Below are 17,415 nucleotides of genomic sequence, written 5' to 3'. Positions count from 1 at the left end.
CTATGTTATAATAATAATATTTATATATAATTTTCACTTTTAAAAACAAAAAACATAGGCATGCACCTTCTTTGCTCAATTCTTTAGGACCTTAAAAGAAGGTTGTTATAATTTAAAATACAATACAAACAAATTGCAAGTTAATTCCTTCAAAGAGTATCAAAACCTCAATAGTTGACCAGTGCTTCCTCTGACTGGGCAAATAGCCAAATTACAGTTTCTGATTTTGGAGTGGCCCATATGATTTCAAAGGGGGTCCCTTGCTTCCCCTGTTATGTCTTTTTAACTGCATACTGAAAACAAGCATGACAGTTCCTCTCCTCTTTCGCCCAAATAACATTTGGGTCCGGGCTTTCCAAACAAAAAGTCAAACTTGACTCATTATAATTTAGACAGGTTTTAACTCTATTTGCAATTAACCCGGACCAGGAGAGAACATATCAAGATGATTTCTCTCTCATTTTGTGAACAAAATATTTATCAAACACTAAAGTCTGTAATTCAAATGTTTTATCTTTTAATAGACTGTAATTTCTCAGTTTCATTGACATGTTGACTTAAGATGATTTCAAACTAATATGGGATTTCAATGTTTTCCCAATCATCACTTTTTATTAATTAACATTTTACATGGTCCAGAGTCCCAACTGTTCACAATTAAGTCTGTTTAATAACATTAACACAAATCCATGAGGGATATAAGTGTACCTATGTTCTAGCAACAGACGAAGGCAATGTTGCATGGTACAGTACATCCTTTTTTTTCATCACAAGCTTTCAGTTACGTGACAAAGTGAACAAGACACAGACACGAAATGAGCCACCAATCATAGCAGACACATTTATTTCAGTTATAACTTAGATTCTAGTTACTTGTCCTGACAATTTGATATTCTTTAAATAACATTTCTGAATTTCTAAATATTTATTTCCATATTGAGTAAATTGGATCAGAAATTACCCAGCTGTTCACTTTTCTTTTCTTTTTTTCAATTTTCAAAAAATTTATTTTTAGATATACATTAATTTTAGAAGGGCTATATCGCCACAACATAATGCCCAGATGGCACCTATTAAAACAGTTTTCATTTGCTTTTCCCCCACTCTTAATTCCCATTATTTATTATTCATAGTCCAGGGATTTCTAAAACGCAGTGATTTGCAACACAAAAGTTTTGAATAAGACAAATCAGATATTGAAGGTATGCAGTTTTAAAGAAAAAAATGTGAATGTTGTTGGTGACACAATGAAATCTGTGCTCTGTGTATCATTTTGCTAATCTTCTCCGTCGTATTTTTCTTGCCAACATTACAACGACAGCACAAACTTCCTGCAGTGAAGACACAATGAGATATTGTATGTTGTAAAAATATATTTTAAAAACACAGATTTCTACAATCACATGAACTGAAAGGCTTTCTTACTTTATTATATCAGGCAGACGGGGGTCTCTGTATAAGCCGTTGTGTAGATACCCCAGAGAACTTTCAAACTGCACCAACTTGACTCGATTGGTATTTTGGGCAGTCATTGCCACTTCATACAACTGGGATAGACAAACATGAACATTCATAGATTAAACTAAAACATCACGTTTTATGGCTACAAGGGAAAAAACATCCCGACTATTATATATTTGATGGAAAGAGCTTTCTCTGCAAGTCATACCTGCTGAGCAACCTGAATGGGAACTAGGTGATCATCCTCTGAATGGAGAAACATGATTGGGCTTTTCATTTTCTTCAAACTGCAGAGTAACAAAAACACAATGTATTTCACTAGTGATTGCAAATATAATAGTTTGTTAATGTTTGATATTATGCAATAATTACATATTGAACTCTAACGAGCATGTAAGCAGTTCATTGAAACTTACTTTTCTTCTGTAGGAAACACAAACTTGTTTTCTGCCCATGGCTCTGGAAACAAGAACCCCCAACCTGGAAATTTCCAGTAATACTTTAAAAGAAAGGAAATAATGCATTACACGGTTGCATGCAATGTATAAAATTGGGAACAACTCTGTGTGATGTAATGCAATCTTCATTACATGAAACAAACAAAAATTGAGGTAGCAAGTTGGATGGGTTTACCCAAGTAAAGGGATGAGGTCCTCTCGGCTGTTGGGCAAGGCTAAATGCACCTTCCAGGATGACACCATCAATAACCACACCTGAAAAAGAGCAACTAATCATGATTAGATCATGGAATCATATTCCCTCTATTGTTTTTTTTTCAAAATCACTGGTACCATAACTCACCTTGTTCAGTTAGTTTGGCAGCAGTGTTAGTGGTAACTCTGCACAGAAAGATATGAACAGCAACTTCATTTATTTTCTGCTTTGTGTATTATTAGGAAAAAAGAGTTTCTTTCTCAACATGCACTTAAAATTGGTAGCCTTATTATAGCAGTGCGCTAGTATCACTCTGAAGGCAGCACATTTTTAAGTCAGATTTGTTTTGTAAAACGGATCGATCAAACAATTCTGAACTGGTCAAATACTGTATCAGTAAGTCAAGTACAGCTAACGGTCGCTGTTCATACCATTTACCAATTAGTATTCTTAAAAATGTATTTTTTTCACTTTCTTGAATAATTGTTAGATATGACAGTATTAAACGTGGAAATATGGGTCCACAGTGTCAGTATGCCACTGAAACTGGACCTGACTGGGCCAGGTTGACATTGAGGGTCCTATCCTGAACATGCCTCAGTCTCTAAAACCACAGTAGTCGGGGCTTGATTGTGTCACATAAGCTATCTTGATTCAAGATTTTAGCTACATGCATTATGTACATGTACATATAATGAGAAACTTTGAGTGTAAAAGATGATAACAACTTTAAGGCTGCGGCGTCATTCTATTTAAATTACAGTCATTTGCGCATTACTTACAGTATGTATAATGCTAATGGTTGCTGTTCTATGAATAAGGCACAGAAAAGAATGTGATTGAATTGTTACATGAATTCAAAAGGTATATAAAGTGCATCAAAAAAGGTTACTTCAACAGGGATCTGAGTCTATTCTTAAGTCATTTCTGAAGATTGGAGGCGTTTCCTTACGAACCCCGTGCCAAGAGAGTGACCCCAGATGACCACGAGACTCTTTCCACTGCGTGCTTTGACCCAGTTGTAAAAGTAGAGGGCATCCGCTGTTAGACCAGCTTCTACTGGCTCTCCAGTGGAATCTCCAAATCCTGCCAGAGTTTCTCACATCAACCATTGCACACTTCACTGAAAGATCAGAGATACTCTTTTCTGCCACCAGGTGGCAGCAACTAAACAAGAAATCCTGTACTAGATACTGACCTTTAATTGAACTAAACTGATTTTTTGCACCCTTACAACAAATAACTTATTAAGCACACCTAAATTTGTCTCTAGTAATCATATGGCTTCAAATGATATATCAATCAAAAATGTTATGTAATACTATCCATGAGAAGGTATAGAAGCATAGAGTTGGGAATATGTAAACAAGAACAGTAATAAATGTTAATTTGTTCCCACCTCTGTATTCAGGCACCAGCACATGGTAATTGAGTGCACTCAACATCTGTTGACACATAACGCTTATTTGTCATCAGAATGGCTTTGAAGACTTTCATACCTTTATTAGACCTCCAAAAGATTGATATGTTTGTGTTCGTGATCACTCACTTTTGCCACTCCCACTCGATGAGGTGCTGCCCTATGGAATGATTCAGAAACAACATTTGGTGTTCTCCAAAATAAAATGACAAATACGTCGAGCTAGGGGGCATTTTTACTCTCAGCTTCTTCGAGAGGAAACTATAATACCAATGCATAATTTATCATACCTTGTGCCTGTGTTCCCATGTAGATAGATGAAAACTGGACTTTCATCACCTAAACTGTTCTGGTACCATGCCAAATCCTTCCCCTGTGCCTCTTTCCACAGACTCTCTGGGACTGTGTGCCTTACAAAGTTCAAAACAAGACACCCATACTACAATACACAATCACAACAGATTGGATAGTCTAAGCATGTTCACATCAATGATAAAAAACAAACAAAGTTTAGTGCTCACCATACACCAAATGAGATCCCTTCCTCTGATGTTAAGTACATGTTGACGGTGTGATTAAGAGAGAATTCTGCAGGCTGGCTGAGGTCAACAAAAAATGGCACCCTGACTGCAACAGGTAAAGAAAAGACGCGGGCTCTCTCTGGTTATCCCTGTGATGATTTACAGTACTTCTACGAGGCACAAAGGAAATTCACTTACTTCTGTGAGTGTAAACAAAGTGCTGGAGTAATTCTGGGAGTTTTGTCAGCAAGACAGGCATTAAAATGAAGATAACAAAGACGGACAATAAGCCTCTTTTCATCCATCTTCGGAACCTGAGAACAGACAAAAAGGTGAGAATAGCAGTTAAATGCCCAGAAGACACATTGAATTAATTGTATTTTTAACCAATGTAATTGTTTTTTTTATCGTGAGTCAGTTAAAGCCGTTGACTCTCTCTTGGATTTCAAAGTGAGATTTCAAATCACACTTCACTTCCTTGGAGCCAGATCACCTCAGGCAATTAAGTCAAAGAATATCCAAACAGAACAAATGGGACAGTATCAAAGAGAAGACATTTTGGGATGTTAATATTTCACAATGCTTTTACACTTGCAGAAATCCCCTCAAAAATGCAGGATATTTCCAGAAGAGGCTGTATGTGTGAATGCAAAGAGCAGATTTTTTAATTCGGGCAACCAGAGTTTCTCCTGTCTGCAGGATATTCTCTGGAGAATTCACCTCGAGCCAATGGGAGGGGGAGTAACGTCTTGATACTGTTAACTGCTGCACGGTGCAAATATCCACACGACCACTACAATCTCTGTGCTAGTTATTAAAAGGCTGTAATACATTATCTGTATGCCAGTATGTTGTTCTCTGCACTTTTGTTGATAGTGCGATATTGTTGCACTACACATCTCATCGAAATATTCTCCTTATACATTGTATAGACCTTGTGTTGCTTCGTCCACGACTTTCACTGTTTTTTTACGCCACTTATTACCTCAGGGGACCCCCCACCCTGTCCTCTCTCACAGGGACAGTCTCCAGCTGCAAGCATTTGTGAACAGTCCTCTTGAAATTATCTAGATATTTTCAGGAGTTCATTATGTGAAAACTGCTTAAATATCACTGTGTGGATCAGTGTTAACAACAGCCTAAAGTGTGATAGTGAGGTGAGCGCCAATACAGTATTAAAAGCTACCATTAGATCAGTGACATTGAGAAATCATTATCGACTGTTTGTTTGGAAGATCCGTTGATGAAAATGTCCAAGTAGATGTATTGAACAGCCCTACGAGATGCAGAAATGGAGAGTTAAGGAGAAAATGGGTGTGGATGAATTTACTGAGAGGTGTAAAATAAAACACCTGCATCACCACTGAGTCACAACTGATCTATATGGGAATGCAATAGTAGGACCCATTAGCATGTACAGAGCTGCTGCCTGCTTCTGCCAGCAGAGTGTGGTTGCAGCATAAATATAGATACATTAATGTGAGCACCAAGAACTAAATGATCTAATCATGCAGGCAAGCTGTCATTGCAGTCAGTCTTGACATCCTAGAGGCAGTAGTGGAAAAAAAGAGGATGAGACTATTGCCGTGTGATGTGCAATACATCCCACCCCCTCCATTAACAATCTAATCAGCCGGAGGAGCCCCTTTGGCCAAAGACTGATTTCTACATGCTGCTTGAGGGAAACATAATGGAAGGTCCCTCATTTCAGCAGTCATCATACCATCACCTCATTAGTCCAGAGTTAACATTTCTACCTCTCTATTAACTCTCAAATGTATTCCTAACATGGCCCAAAAAAGCTTAGACAGATTTTAAAGGAATTAAAAAGTCTTGTACGATGTAATGCCATCTTTGATTTACTGAAAAACCACTCAACAGAACAAGTATCCTTTATGTAACTGTCAGTGGTAAGTTTAGTAAACCATAATAACTCTCTAGATGAAGGTTGTAATTTGTGTTTTTTGTTTTTTTTATCTTAAGAGGCATTTCCACTTTTTTTTTTTGTTTTGATGACGAATGTTCAAATTTCAGACCAAACACTTCCAGATGTTGCAGTGTTTTCATTCTAGTGTTCTTTCCACTTCTGTTTTCATGCAAAACATTTCATAAAGTTAAATGACGTCACATTCTAACGACGCAAAAGTTGAATCGACTGATTGAAACTTGGCTTGAGTCCACGTTTTGACTCTCCTACTTTCACGCGTAATTGTTAAACGTTTGCTCATCGTACAATGTAACAAACAAAACACCAACTTTTAACCCTCCCTCAGCAGCTAAATGAAGCTCTGCTAAAAGGCACAACAACGAGAAGTTACAGGAAAAAAGCCAACTTCCGACGGACTTCACCCTTAGAAGGCATTTTCCAACGTAGGCTCAAAGGCAAACCTTCTGCGCAAACGTTAAGACATGACTTGGTTATATTATAGGGATAACAGCTAAACCAGCTGACTCACGATTTCCCTTCCTTCTTTTGGACTCTTGCAGCCCTTTGGTCGCTGGCTGTGGAGGGTTTATCATCCAGTTTAACGTCCCGTTTCCTCATCATGGAGCGTCACGTTTACCTTTGCGCAGAAGTCTTTGAAATACTTCTTTAAACGCCAGTAGAATCAATAGATGTCCTACAGTAGGTGAGTTGCAGTGAGCATAACTTTGATCAAAGTGCAGTCATAGATGGTGGTTGATTAACGAAGGGTTAAAGCAGCACTGCTTTAAAAACCGTATTGTTTGTCATAAAGCTCAATATACATTTATGACCCCACCATAATATAGGGCACAACTCGCACTATATTTTTTGTCCTCTTACAAAAATGATCTGGAATTACAAGATTATGCCTCGGGGTGTTAAAACCCTCCTTTAAGTCACAAAAATAAATACAAAACTAATTTGCGGGACTATTAAATTCAATATTACGAATTTTCGATCCATCAGAAATCATGTAAACAGAGGCTGCACACTGAAACCATTTAAGCCCCTTTAACATAAAGGCCAGGGGACAACAGGTACCATACGAAAGTATTGTTTTGTATAATTCTGGCATTTTTACCCATGTATAAAAATGTGTTTTATTAATTTGCACTGTCCCCTTCCAAAATAAACTGAAATGAATTGAATGACAAAACAAAAACAATCAAATTATTATAAAACAGTTAAAAGGTACGCTCGCCTTGAGCTCCTTCATTATTTAATGTTATACTTCAAAGTAAAAATGAAAATATAAACATTTATATACATTTAACAATTGACACTTGGAGAATCAATGGGGCACATTAGTCCAACGTTATTTACACTTTACAATATGTTTATACTTCCTTTGATTAATTTATAATCAACAAATTAAAATACTTGTTTTCACTGCATATTAATTTGTATGCACAAATTGTAATAAAGGAACACATCCTGCCAAGAAAAGACCTTTGGGGGGTCATTCATAAGCAATTTAGAGAGGCAGTTTTATTACAAGACCTTTACAGATCAGTTGAGTTCAAGTTCAAATGTACAGTCAAGTCACTCTGATTAAACCTTAGAGTTTCTGAGGAAACATCACATGATTACTTTTTCTACTAAGAAATCTGATGTCTGCACCATACTGGGAGCATAAACCAAGCAGAGTGTCTGGTAGCTTTTTCCATTACAGGGAGCAATATGTTTCAGATTGTGCCAGCAGTTACAGTGCCGAGGTGTCCAGAATAAATAGCAATATAATCCTCCAAGGGAATAAACAGAGTACGAACTGTTTGGAAGGTTAAAATCGACTTGATTATTACATCAAGCCAGACATGTATTGGAGGCAATAACAGAAACACATTCAAATTATGATGTTGTCTAATATGTCACATCTACTCCACTGCACAGATTTCAAGACACTAACCATGAAGAGGGGAAGAATCCAAAATCTCATCCAATTTCTATCAGAGCAGAACTGAAGAGATCAAAAAAAAAAAATCCTGATGGGACAAGAACATTTGAGAGGGGGAAAAAACAACAATTGCTTTGCACAGACAAAGAAAAGAGCCCCAGTGTTTGACAAGATCTGTTGAACATGCAGTGCCGAAATTACCACTTTAGACAAATAAACGTGTCAGCAAAATGAATAAAGATGTTATAAATGACTACTTCAAGAACTGTGCTGCTTTGGCTGTATGAGGGAACCAGTGGAGAGGACACTTGTTGTGGTGGTGCTCTCAGGTAGCTGCTGGGTCAGGTACACACCAAATGTCACCTACAAATCCATCAAACAACAGTCATGTTATTAATTTATTCATGCACATGCTCTTCACCCACCTACAACCACCAACACACTCATATACGTCAAATTATACAATCTTCATAAAGATGGACTAATTGCTTTTGACTGACCTTCCCGGTGCGGTAGGCCGACAGGGACATAAGCGGTTCTTTTGTTCTGGTCCCAGTTTCCTGGTCCACTCCAACCATCTGGCATCTTCCACACTGACCTGTTACCTTCATGTTAATCACACAGGGAGCACATTTCAATTACATAAATCTTCTCTTGATGCATTTAAAGCTTGTCCCATTTATCTCAAATCTTCAGCTCACCACAAATCCAGTGTTGCCAATAATCAAGTGTGACCAATTATCCTCCTCGAATGGTTCTACTCCAGCGATGACTAAATTGGCTCGGAAGCGGCTAATGACATTCTGTGTGTCGAGGATCTGGTTGCCCTCAGAATCGACCTCCCTGAGAAAGGGAACGGGAAATTTTCACTTCTGTAAATGATTCACTGTAATGTAAATGTACAGACATCCTGATGTGTTCAAACCTGCAGCTCATTAGCTTCTGAATGAGCTCCACACTGGCACGGTTGATCATGAGATACTGAGCCTCATTCACCAGGGAGAGGGACGTGGAGGTGGCAGCTAGAATGGAAAAGCTTTATATTACCCCAGTAAATTCTACCTGACAAAAGAGCATGTAATAGTACGACAGAGATTAAAATGTACACTCTAAAATATGCCCAACAGTAAGAGATGGATGTGAATAAAAATGGCAACATCTGTATTTACCATATTAAGCAGGAAAATCAATCTAATCTTTAAAGGTTACAATCTGTCCATAAAATGCAAAATCGAATATCTTCAATTCAGTGAAAAATAGTGTAAGAAAAATAGTGCCCCAAAAACAACAACAGGTAACTTAATTGCATCCTTAACAAAGCTTGAGATGCAATTGATAAGTAATAAAAATGAATGTATCTATATAACATATAATCAATCTTTTTAATTTAGAAACTATTCACAAATAAATTACTAGGAAGGGAATTGGTTTAATCGTTCAATCTAAGAAATATGTTTTTCATCATATTGATGAAACATGAAGTACATTAGGCTGAGATTATGTCCTGCTGATTGAGGCAGCTTTGATAGAAAATGGCCTAATTCATATATAGTCATGAAAGGGAAATACACAAGGTCTGTGTACTTATCATGAGGGGAAGTGCTCACACTGTGTAAACAGTTGTGTAGTCCCTTCAGATGCCAGAATAATGTTGTTGATATCATCAGGTTTACCTTCACATGCTTGTGAAGGTAAACCTGAAAATATTTAATGGAAAGCCTGCTTACAAAGACATTGGCTGTTTATTACCATCAGGTAGACTCAAATTGAAGATCTTTTTTGTAGGCGAGTCTGGCCGTTATCAGGGACTAAAAGAGGGTCTATGACATTTAAAAAAGACAGAGCTACTCAAACTGACTAAAACAAACTGATGATAAAAAAAACAGAACTAGATTTCTTCAACTTAGGAAATAAAAAATCATTTAACCACTGACATGTTCCAAACATTATTATGATTCTGACCTAATGAGGAAGACTGATAAAAAGTTGCCATGCCAGCGTGGTGTGTGTTGCTATCCCAGCACGTTTTGAGCAGTGAAGTAACTGATCGCTTGCAATACACAATGAACGTTGCTAGCAACCAAAACATTCTCCTCACTGAGTCGCTGGTAAATGAAAGCTTTCTCTGATTGGTTGTTTGACTCAGACATTATTAGTGACACGTAAAGGACACATGTTGTTATCTTAAAGATGCACTACGTAACTTTTCACACATAACTTTGCTCTAAGCAAACGGTAAACTGATGTGAAATATGAGACATTCACGGCCTGTCTCAGTTGGTTGTGTTAAACCTGTAGACTTGTTTCATTGTGAGGGATTGGGGCCAAATTTTCAGCGAAAGCATAACAGAGGTGCCTCTCTCTACCTGCTATCTAAGCATTTTTAACTTCCTCTTCGGTTGATCTCCGCTTACAGAGAACAACAGCAGCTAATTGCTGTTTTTTTATTTTTGGGTCCATGGAGTCACTGAGAGAGCTTGGCTCTACTGTGACGATAGCATAACCGAATTGAGATGGCTTTCTTTCTATTGAAAATGTAAGACATTACTTCAGACCATTTGAAGTAGTGAACTGAATGCTATGGCTGCATGCATACATCTAAAAAAACGAGTGAAAATATCCACAGTAAATAATGCTCCTGTGAATATATATTACCCACACATGGGCACATAGGACCCAAGCCCTTCTGCAGACAACATGTCATGTAGAGGAAATAAACATTCACAGGAGCATTATTTACTATTCAGACTTTCAACTGAAAAAGGTTATTTGTCCCTGGGGGGCATTTCAAAGCTGCATAGAGCAGAACCATTGTTTTTATGTTTTTGTATTTTTGAATGGTTGTGCATCACGCCCTCAGTTTCCCCTGAGACATGAAGCTCTGTATTTCTTGTCCGAAAAGGAGCCTCTGATGAAAAATAGTCATTTTGCATCATGGGAGTCGGCTTTGGTTAGAGGGGTCAAACTATATGCTAGCTCCTCATGTTTTTGACCCACTGAAGTTACAGACCAATTAGAGATCAGTAGGTGGGACCTCACTTCCAGAATCTAAAAGCAACATCCACCATTTGCTAGGAAGCTATGTGAACAGGCTCTTTGGAGAAATAGAACGGACGATGGCGAAATCGGATGTTCATGGCTATTTCAGCAAGCTGCAATATAGTGACGAGCAGTTGATGCTGATCAACTGGACCTCGGAACAAGAGGCGGCTGCTGCCGACAGGCAGAGTCTTGTGCCTCGGCTGACCACCCAATCGATGGCAGCAGTGAGGACGAGGAGCCTCGGCCAGCTCAAGCTGGGGCAGTCTAGTGGTGTAGGTGCTGCCACTGGTTACCTATGGACACAGACAAAGAGTCTGTTTGCTGCCAGGAGTTTCTAAGATGCCAAATTCTTCGAAAAGAAATCTCGGAATCAGTTGAGGAACGGCCGTATGAGTTGTAGACAGACAGTGAATAGAGCACCCTGCTTGAAAGGGAGTGGCCTCCAGTCCTGTGCATTCTGGGAGTTGTTGTCTTTCACCCACATGTGCCAAAAAATACATTTTCTGCCTTTTCTCAGGCAAAAAGGCACCAACTTCAAATGTGTTTCACATGACCCAATTTCAAGACAGATTCATGTTTCAACAGGTGAAGTATCCCTTTAACCAAAATGTGACAAACAAATGTAACATACTGTAGCTTTTGTTCATTTACACTTAAATGGTCAGTGATCAGGTTGCGTTTTATCAACTGTGAATTCAAATGGTTATAATTTGGTATAGTTGAAAGTAACTATTTAACTTGTTATTCTGTGTATTCGCTGTTTAAATAATTCAGTAGTTCTTTGGGTTATTCTAATCAATAAAACATAGCTTTAATAATTGATCTTATTTATATATTAGGTGCTGTTTCTTTTGAAACTTTTTTTATTTGTTTGCATGTTCACATTGACTTTTAATTATAATAGCTGGTTTTAGGTGTTGCAGATCATCCCATGTGTAATTTTTTTTGCCATGTTTTATCTGTTTATTTACTCATCATCTTTCCACTGATTTGTTTTGCCAAAATTTCAAGATTTCTAAAAACTAATGTAATGTATGAGTTAAATGAAACCTTGCACTGGTCATGAACACACAACAAAATCCAGAGTAAACAAATAACAGCAAGACAATACAGATTAAAGGGTTATATTGTTACCTCCACTTGGCCTCTTCTTCATTTCTCGGGTAAAATCAGGACTTAGTCTTATCAGGCGGCATGGCTGTCCAAGGAAGTCTGAAAGCCATGATGCAGCCTCATCCCCACAGTCGACAGTCTCCACCCTGGAGGAGGGATGAGGATTATGTTCAGAGGGACCCCCAGGGAAATCTAAAGAGGTTGATGCTGCTTACTATACAGTGCAATAACTTATTCAAGAATCGCAAGAGGAAAAGCTGTTTTTAAACTTTTGGCTTATCATGCAGACATATTGAAGGAGATTGATATCACCTCTGCTTATTGTTTGTATGTTCTGTAAAAAAACATAAATGTGACCTTGTGAAAAAGGAGAGTTGGAGGCCTTATAATGCTATCCACTCTAGAAGGGTATCTACAAAAACAATGAAGTGGGAAAATGCATTGCTATGACTAAAACATGCTTAACAAATGACATGTGGCACAGCATTTCCTGCAGAAGCTGCTTTTCATGATGCCAGCTCACCTGTCACCACAAACTTTACTTTGACAAACTCGATAGCTTGTGCGTATTTGAGTGTTTTTTTCCAGAGGAAGCGAAATTGTATCCATCCCTGCAGGGCAATACAAAAAAAAAAAAAAACTGTAACAAAAAGCATTTGTAGCAGAAATCCAACTGATGGGCATTCCTTTTGGTTAAGCAGAGAGTTGTTGTTTTCAGTGAGCCGCTGGCTGACTGTCTGACCTGATGCTTGCAGGAGCAATTTGTTTGAGGGCAGCTGAACTTGTGGGTGAATGAGACATAAACGCTGCTCCCTCTTCTGACTCAGACACACACCGTTTCCATTCACCACCATCCAGCCCCTGTCGTATAGTAAACCAAGCGGTCCTACTGGCCAGTCATGGACCTGCATAAAGGACAGCAAAAAATGAAATCACAACAAAGATTGAAGAAATAAAACAGCAGAGAGAGAAAATGTGACAGAAAGAAATGTGTGGGTATAATCCTCAAACCTCGTATGCACCACATGATTTGATGGGATAGATGTAGATGTTGGTCAGAGTATGAGCCTCCTTGTAGCTGTTTGAGTTTTTGTCTCCAAATCCCCCCTGTGATGCCTCTATAGGCTTCTCCCACTCATCCATTTTATATTTTTCTACATTGCAGATTTTAATTTGATGGTGTTCACGTAAGCCCTGAGGTGCTGCTGTGACTGTTTTTAGCTTTTCTAGTCTGTCCTGGTCCACTGTGACGGGTTTCTCTATGAAACACTCAGCAACAAAGTTCAGGAACTTTTGACAGTCTTCAAATGTTGACATGTAGCCAAAAGACACTCGTACAGATCCGGTTGGCTGGCCATCTACCAGGTCGATGCTGTCCCCACAGACGTGGCCAGCCTTGAGTAGAAGAAGACAATGTTTTTTTTTTTTTTTCCTATAGACACATACAGACTTTTGAGTATTTTATCCCATGATCTCTTACCTGCAGGTTTTTCCGCATCTGCTGATCCGTGATCCCGAGGAATAACTGACAGGCTGCAGTGTTGCAGAAGCAGCCTGTTCTCACATGAATGTTGTAAAGACTAGCCATTCTGTCCACCTGCAGGGAAAAATAGGAATTGTTTATATATTCCCCAGTACCGCCTATGCATAGGCATGCAGTAATTAAACAGCTGTGGAAAAGAAATAAACCCAATTTATTGAGTGCACCTGAGAGTATCCAATTATCTGCCCATGAGAATCCATAAGGTTGAAGTTGAGGATTGCACCCTGTGTGCTTGGACTCTCAAACTGTCCTTCAGTGTATATCAGCGCCACTGGTCTCCCGTTGCCATGGCAAAGACTTGACAGCAGCATGTAAGTGTAACGTGCCAAGCCAAACGTGTGCTGTTGGATGTTGTGCATGCCCCCTAGAAGCAAAGAGGAATGTAAACAGGCATGATTTTGATTTTCTGTCAACAACTTTTAATGAATAATTTATTAAATTATTTAGATGTTTGCTTATGAATCAGCATGCTCTGCTGTGGTACCTGTGATCCTGTAGAGACTATTAAAACTGTGATTTAAAGCAATAATGTCCAAGAAAGAGACGGTTCCATCTTCAAATCTTTATCAGGGAGCAAGAAAACATTGCATTTAAGAAGGATGCAATAGCTATAGAATATTTGAGCTTTAAGACAAAAGAAGAGACCCTTTGAGGGTAACACAAACATACACTACCTGTCAGAAATGTTTAAAGAAGGAACAAAATAATCATCTCCAGAAAGGTATGCTGCTGCTGTGCCTCCTCCAAAATAAGTCTTTTTCAGTATGCCTGCTGTGTCGTTGTGGACAAGAAGCGCCCCCAGACCTGTAGGGAAGCCAAACATCTTGTAGAAGGAGATGGGAATGAAATCAGCAGGGCAGTCCTGTAAGTTTAGAGGGGAACAGCTGACAAGAGAGGCCGCGTCGAGCAGCACAAACCACCGGCCTTGGTGGTCGCACGCTGGGTAAAGGCTTCTCGACTGGATGCCTTTCACATGGCTCAGGGGATACTTCTGCCCGGAGAAGTTGCTCTGTGCTGGGTAACAGAAGAGGTGCGGTGTTTCACAAACAACATCTTCACCTTGAGCTGCATCCTTCGCTCTGTTTTCCACTTCCTGAGGCAAGACAGGCATGGTAACAACCCCCCGCCCTGAAGTCAGCCCTCTTATGCCAACTACGGAAGTATGGTTGTCAGTGAGGTAGCAGAAGTGACTCCCTGCTTCACCCTCAGCCTGTGGCCTCCAGGGGAAGCTCTCAGCCACTAATTTGAGAGCTGCTGTACAACCCGAAGTAAAAATCACAGAGTACTCCTCAGGGGTCACGTTGAAATGCTGCAATATCCTGTAAGAAAATGTGTTTTTTTTACTCGGTTGTTCCAGCAAAGTGCTGTTCAAAGGAGACATGGACCCTTTTTAAAAGGCTTATGATCGACATTACCTGTATCTGACCCTCTCAATGGTGTCATGTGTCAATCCACTGCTGGGGTTATGGCTGTGAGGGTTTCCTATTGGGACATGAAGCAATGTTTTTTTTTTTATCGTTTTATTTCCAAATGAAAATAATAAACTCGTTAAATTATAAAACCTTTCTGTGAGGTTTCTCACCATACGCATTAGAGGAAATGTCCTGGGAGTAGTCCCTAATCAGAGACTCAGGGTACAGAGTTGTTGCTGCATGATCCAGATATGTTATTCCTGTTTCCAAAAAAACAACATGCATGCAAGCTGTCAGTTCGTGGCGTCGAGTAGTCTGTCACAACAGCATTATGTCAGATTCACAAACCTTTTATTCGTTTGAACTCCTGCTCAATCATGTCATCAAAGTTTCCCCCATAACTGTAATGTTTCCAGACCTGTTTAAAAGCTTCAAAAGTGCAAAGTTTAAGGAAATCCATGGATCGCTTCCCGCTGTACAGAGGCACAAGGCGAGGCTGCAGTTAGAGGCGTGTGGTCAAAACACCATAATGACACATATTGACATTGCTCGGGGTCTAAGTCCGGTGTACAGCAGAGCTTCAACGACCTCATGCACGCATGACTCTTGACATAATAGTAGGTCTGTTACACGAGCAAGACGTGAGAGCCAGCAAACTTCCACCGACGAGACGATTTTCACACTCGAGGAAACTGCTGAGAAAAGTCACGTGACTGGCCACTTTGTTACTACATCTGACGTCAACTAGACTCTAAATATTACAACAACATTATATCCTCGGGAACATTAGTTTACCTCAAATAGTGTGCAAACATGCTGACGTTATGTTTTTCATCAAAACATATTTCCGTGTTTTATCAGTAATACGCGTGATTTTGCAATGCATTACTGTAACCTTTATCTGTTTCTTAGGAGAAAAAAGAGGTTTTAGGCATATTTCTGAGAAATAAGTAAAAAACATTTGAAAGTTTTGATTAACACTTTAAATGGAGCTGAAAGTGATCCAAAATCCGTGCTGGTGCAAAAACCCAACACTGGAACTCAACTTTAGCCACACAACTTCAGTCTGAGTGATATTACCTATATATGGCCTATATTGACAATATGACTCAATGATGTAATAAAAATACACTGAAAAAAAATGTCAGAAAGGGATTGCTATGCTTTGGGCATACGTTGCACTTAAGGCTGTAACTAACCGTGGTAATAGGAGATTGTTATAATGTAATGAGTGACAGCAGGCCATCAAACCTGACAATTTATACTAACGCTACCATTATGATGACAGTAGCATGTAAAATATGAAGCGCATCCTTAAATTTAGGGAAACCTCTCTCTCAGTTTTCTTTTTTCTTTTTTTAAAATGTTATCTGAAAAGTGGTCATTGCAATGATTTCAATGTTATATATATATATATATATATATACTCAACAAAAATATAAACGCAACACTTTTGTTTTTGCTCCCATTTGTCATGAGATGGACTCAAAGATCTAAAATTCATTCCAGATACACAATATTACCATTTCTCTCAAACATTGTTCATAAATCTGTCTAAATGTGTGATAGTGAGCACTTTTGCTTTGCTGAGACAATCCATCCCACCTCACAGGTGTGCCACATCAAGATGCTCATCAGACACCATGATTAGTGCATAGGTGTACCTTAGACTGTCCACAATAAAAGGCCACCCTGAAATGTGCAGTTTTGTCTCACAGCAAAATGCCACAGATGGCGCAAGCATTGAGGGAGCGTGCAATTGGCATGCTGACAGCAGGAATGTCAACCAGATCTGTTGCTCGGGCATTGAATGTTCATTTCTCCACCATAAGCCGTCTCCAAAGGCGTTTCAGAGAATATGGCAGTACATCCAACCGGCCTCACAACCGCAGACCACGTGTAACCACACCAGCCCAGGACCTCCACATCCAGCAGGTTCACCTCCAAGATCGTCTGAGACCAGCTACTCAGACAGCTGCTGAAACAATTGGTTTGCATAACCAAAGAACAGACTTGAGTGGGCAAATGCTCACATTCGATGGCGTCTGGCACGTTGGAGAGGTGTTCTCTTCACGGATGAATCTCGGTTTACATTGTTCAGGGCAGATGGCAGACAGCGTGTGTGGCGTCGTGTGGGTGAGCGCTTTGCTGATGTCAATGTTGTGGATCGAGTGGCCCATGGTGGTGGTGGGGTTATGGTATGGGCAGGCATCTGTTATGGACGAAGAACACAGGTGCATTTTATTGATGGCATTTTGAATGCACAGAGATACCGTGATGAGATCCTGAGGCCCATTGTTGTGCCATACATCCATGAACATCACCTCATGTTTCAGCAAGATAATGCACGGCCCCATGTTGCAAGGATCTGTACACAATTCTTGGAAGC

At 39.3% G+C, this 17,415-nt stretch overlaps 2 protein-coding genes across 5 annotated transcripts; both read right to left on the bottom strand.

The window, feature by feature from the left end:
• Window positions 1–816: 816 nt before the first annotated feature.
• On the bottom strand, window positions 817–6,794 carry LOC306836227 (lysophosphatidylserine lipase ABHD12). 2 transcript variants are annotated; one of them, XM_079363216.1, is made up of 13 exons: window positions 6,513–6,794; window positions 4,255–4,370; window positions 4,057–4,162; window positions 3,826–3,945; window positions 3,665–3,695; window positions 3,515–3,560; window positions 3,072–3,201; window positions 2,263–2,300; window positions 2,095–2,174; window positions 1,878–1,960; window positions 1,670–1,748; window positions 1,426–1,547; window positions 817–1,331 (listed from the first exon to the last, which is right to left on the bottom strand). In XM_079363216.1, the coding sequence occupies exons 1-13, from the start codon at window positions 6,602–6,604 to the stop codon at window positions 1,310–1,312; spliced, it is 1,065 nt and encodes a 354-aa protein (XP_079219342.1). In that variant the 5' UTR covers window positions 6,605–6,794; the 3' UTR covers window positions 817–1,309. The 2 variants fall into 2 exon arrangements, with proteins under 2 accessions (XP_079219342.1, XP_079219343.1); XM_079363217.1 differs by lacking the exon at window positions 6,513–6,794 and adding an exon at window positions 4,473–4,600 and having other exon boundaries at window positions 4,255–4,371.
• Window positions 6,795–7,488: 694 nt separating this feature from the next.
• On the bottom strand, window positions 7,489–15,706 carry mocos (molybdenum cofactor sulfurase). Of its 3 annotated transcripts, XM_079363224.1 has the most exons (15): window positions 15,375–15,706; window positions 15,197–15,286; window positions 15,030–15,096; window positions 14,289–14,933; window positions 14,099–14,175; window positions 13,779–13,978; window positions 13,552–13,668; window positions 13,083–13,466; window positions 12,814–12,976; window positions 12,595–12,682; window positions 12,093–12,217; window positions 8,842–8,938; window positions 8,618–8,759; window positions 8,417–8,521; window positions 7,489–8,279 (listed from the first exon to the last, which is right to left on the bottom strand). In XM_079363224.1, exons 1-15 carry the CDS (start codon window positions 15,484–15,486, stop codon window positions 8,175–8,177), a joined length of 2,517 nt encoding a protein of 838 aa, XP_079219350.1. In that variant the 5' UTR covers window positions 15,487–15,706; the 3' UTR covers window positions 7,489–8,174. The 3 variants fall into 3 exon arrangements, with proteins under 3 accessions (XP_079219350.1, XP_079219351.1, XP_079219352.1); XM_079363225.1 differs by lacking the exons at window positions 7,489–8,279; window positions 8,417–8,521; window positions 8,618–8,759 and having other exon boundaries at window positions 8,834–11,251; XM_079363226.1 differs by lacking the exons at window positions 7,489–8,279; window positions 8,417–8,521; window positions 8,618–8,759; window positions 8,842–8,938; window positions 12,093–12,217 and adding an exon at window positions 12,236–12,483.
• Between the last annotated feature and the right edge of the window lie 1,709 nt (window positions 15,707–17,415).

This window comes from Symphodus melops (assembly GCF_947650265.1).
Source record: "Symphodus melops genome assembly, chromosome: 15".
Classification (NCBI taxonomy): domain Eukaryota; kingdom Metazoa; phylum Chordata; class Actinopteri; order Labriformes; family Labridae; genus Symphodus; species Symphodus melops.
The sequence above is the reverse complement of the archived record's forward strand: the minus strand, read 5'-3'. Positions and strand labels throughout refer to the sequence as shown.

What these genes read in the sequence shown, in the direction of transcription:
- LOC306836227 (XM_079363216.1), bottom strand. Translation starts at nt 6,604, where the DNA reads ATGATGAGGAAACGGGACGTTAAACTGGATGATAAACCCTCCACAGCC. An exon ending in CTTTGTTTACACTCACAGAA is followed by an intron (nt 4,163 to 4,254) that starts GTAAGTGAATTT and finishes TACCTGTTGCAG; the next exon opens with TCAGGGTGCCATTTTTTGTT. An exon ending in TGCCAAACTAACTGAACAAG is followed by an intron (nt 2,175 to 2,262) that starts GTGAGTTATGGT and finishes GCTCTTTTTCAG; the next exon opens with GTGTGGTTATTGATGGTGTC.
- mocos (XM_079363224.1), bottom strand. Translation starts at nt 15,486, where the DNA reads ATGGATTTCCTTAAACTTTGCACTTTTGAAGCTTTTAAACAGGTCTGG. An exon ending in CATTTCCTCTAATGCGTATG is followed by an intron (nt 15,097 to 15,196) that starts GTGAGAAACCTC and finishes ATGTCCCAATAG; the next exon opens with GAAACCCTCACAGCCATAAC. An exon ending in TAGTCTCTACAGGATCACAG is followed by an intron (nt 13,979 to 14,098) that starts GTACCACAGCAG and finishes CTTTGCTTCTAG; the next exon opens with GGGGCATGCACAACATCCAA.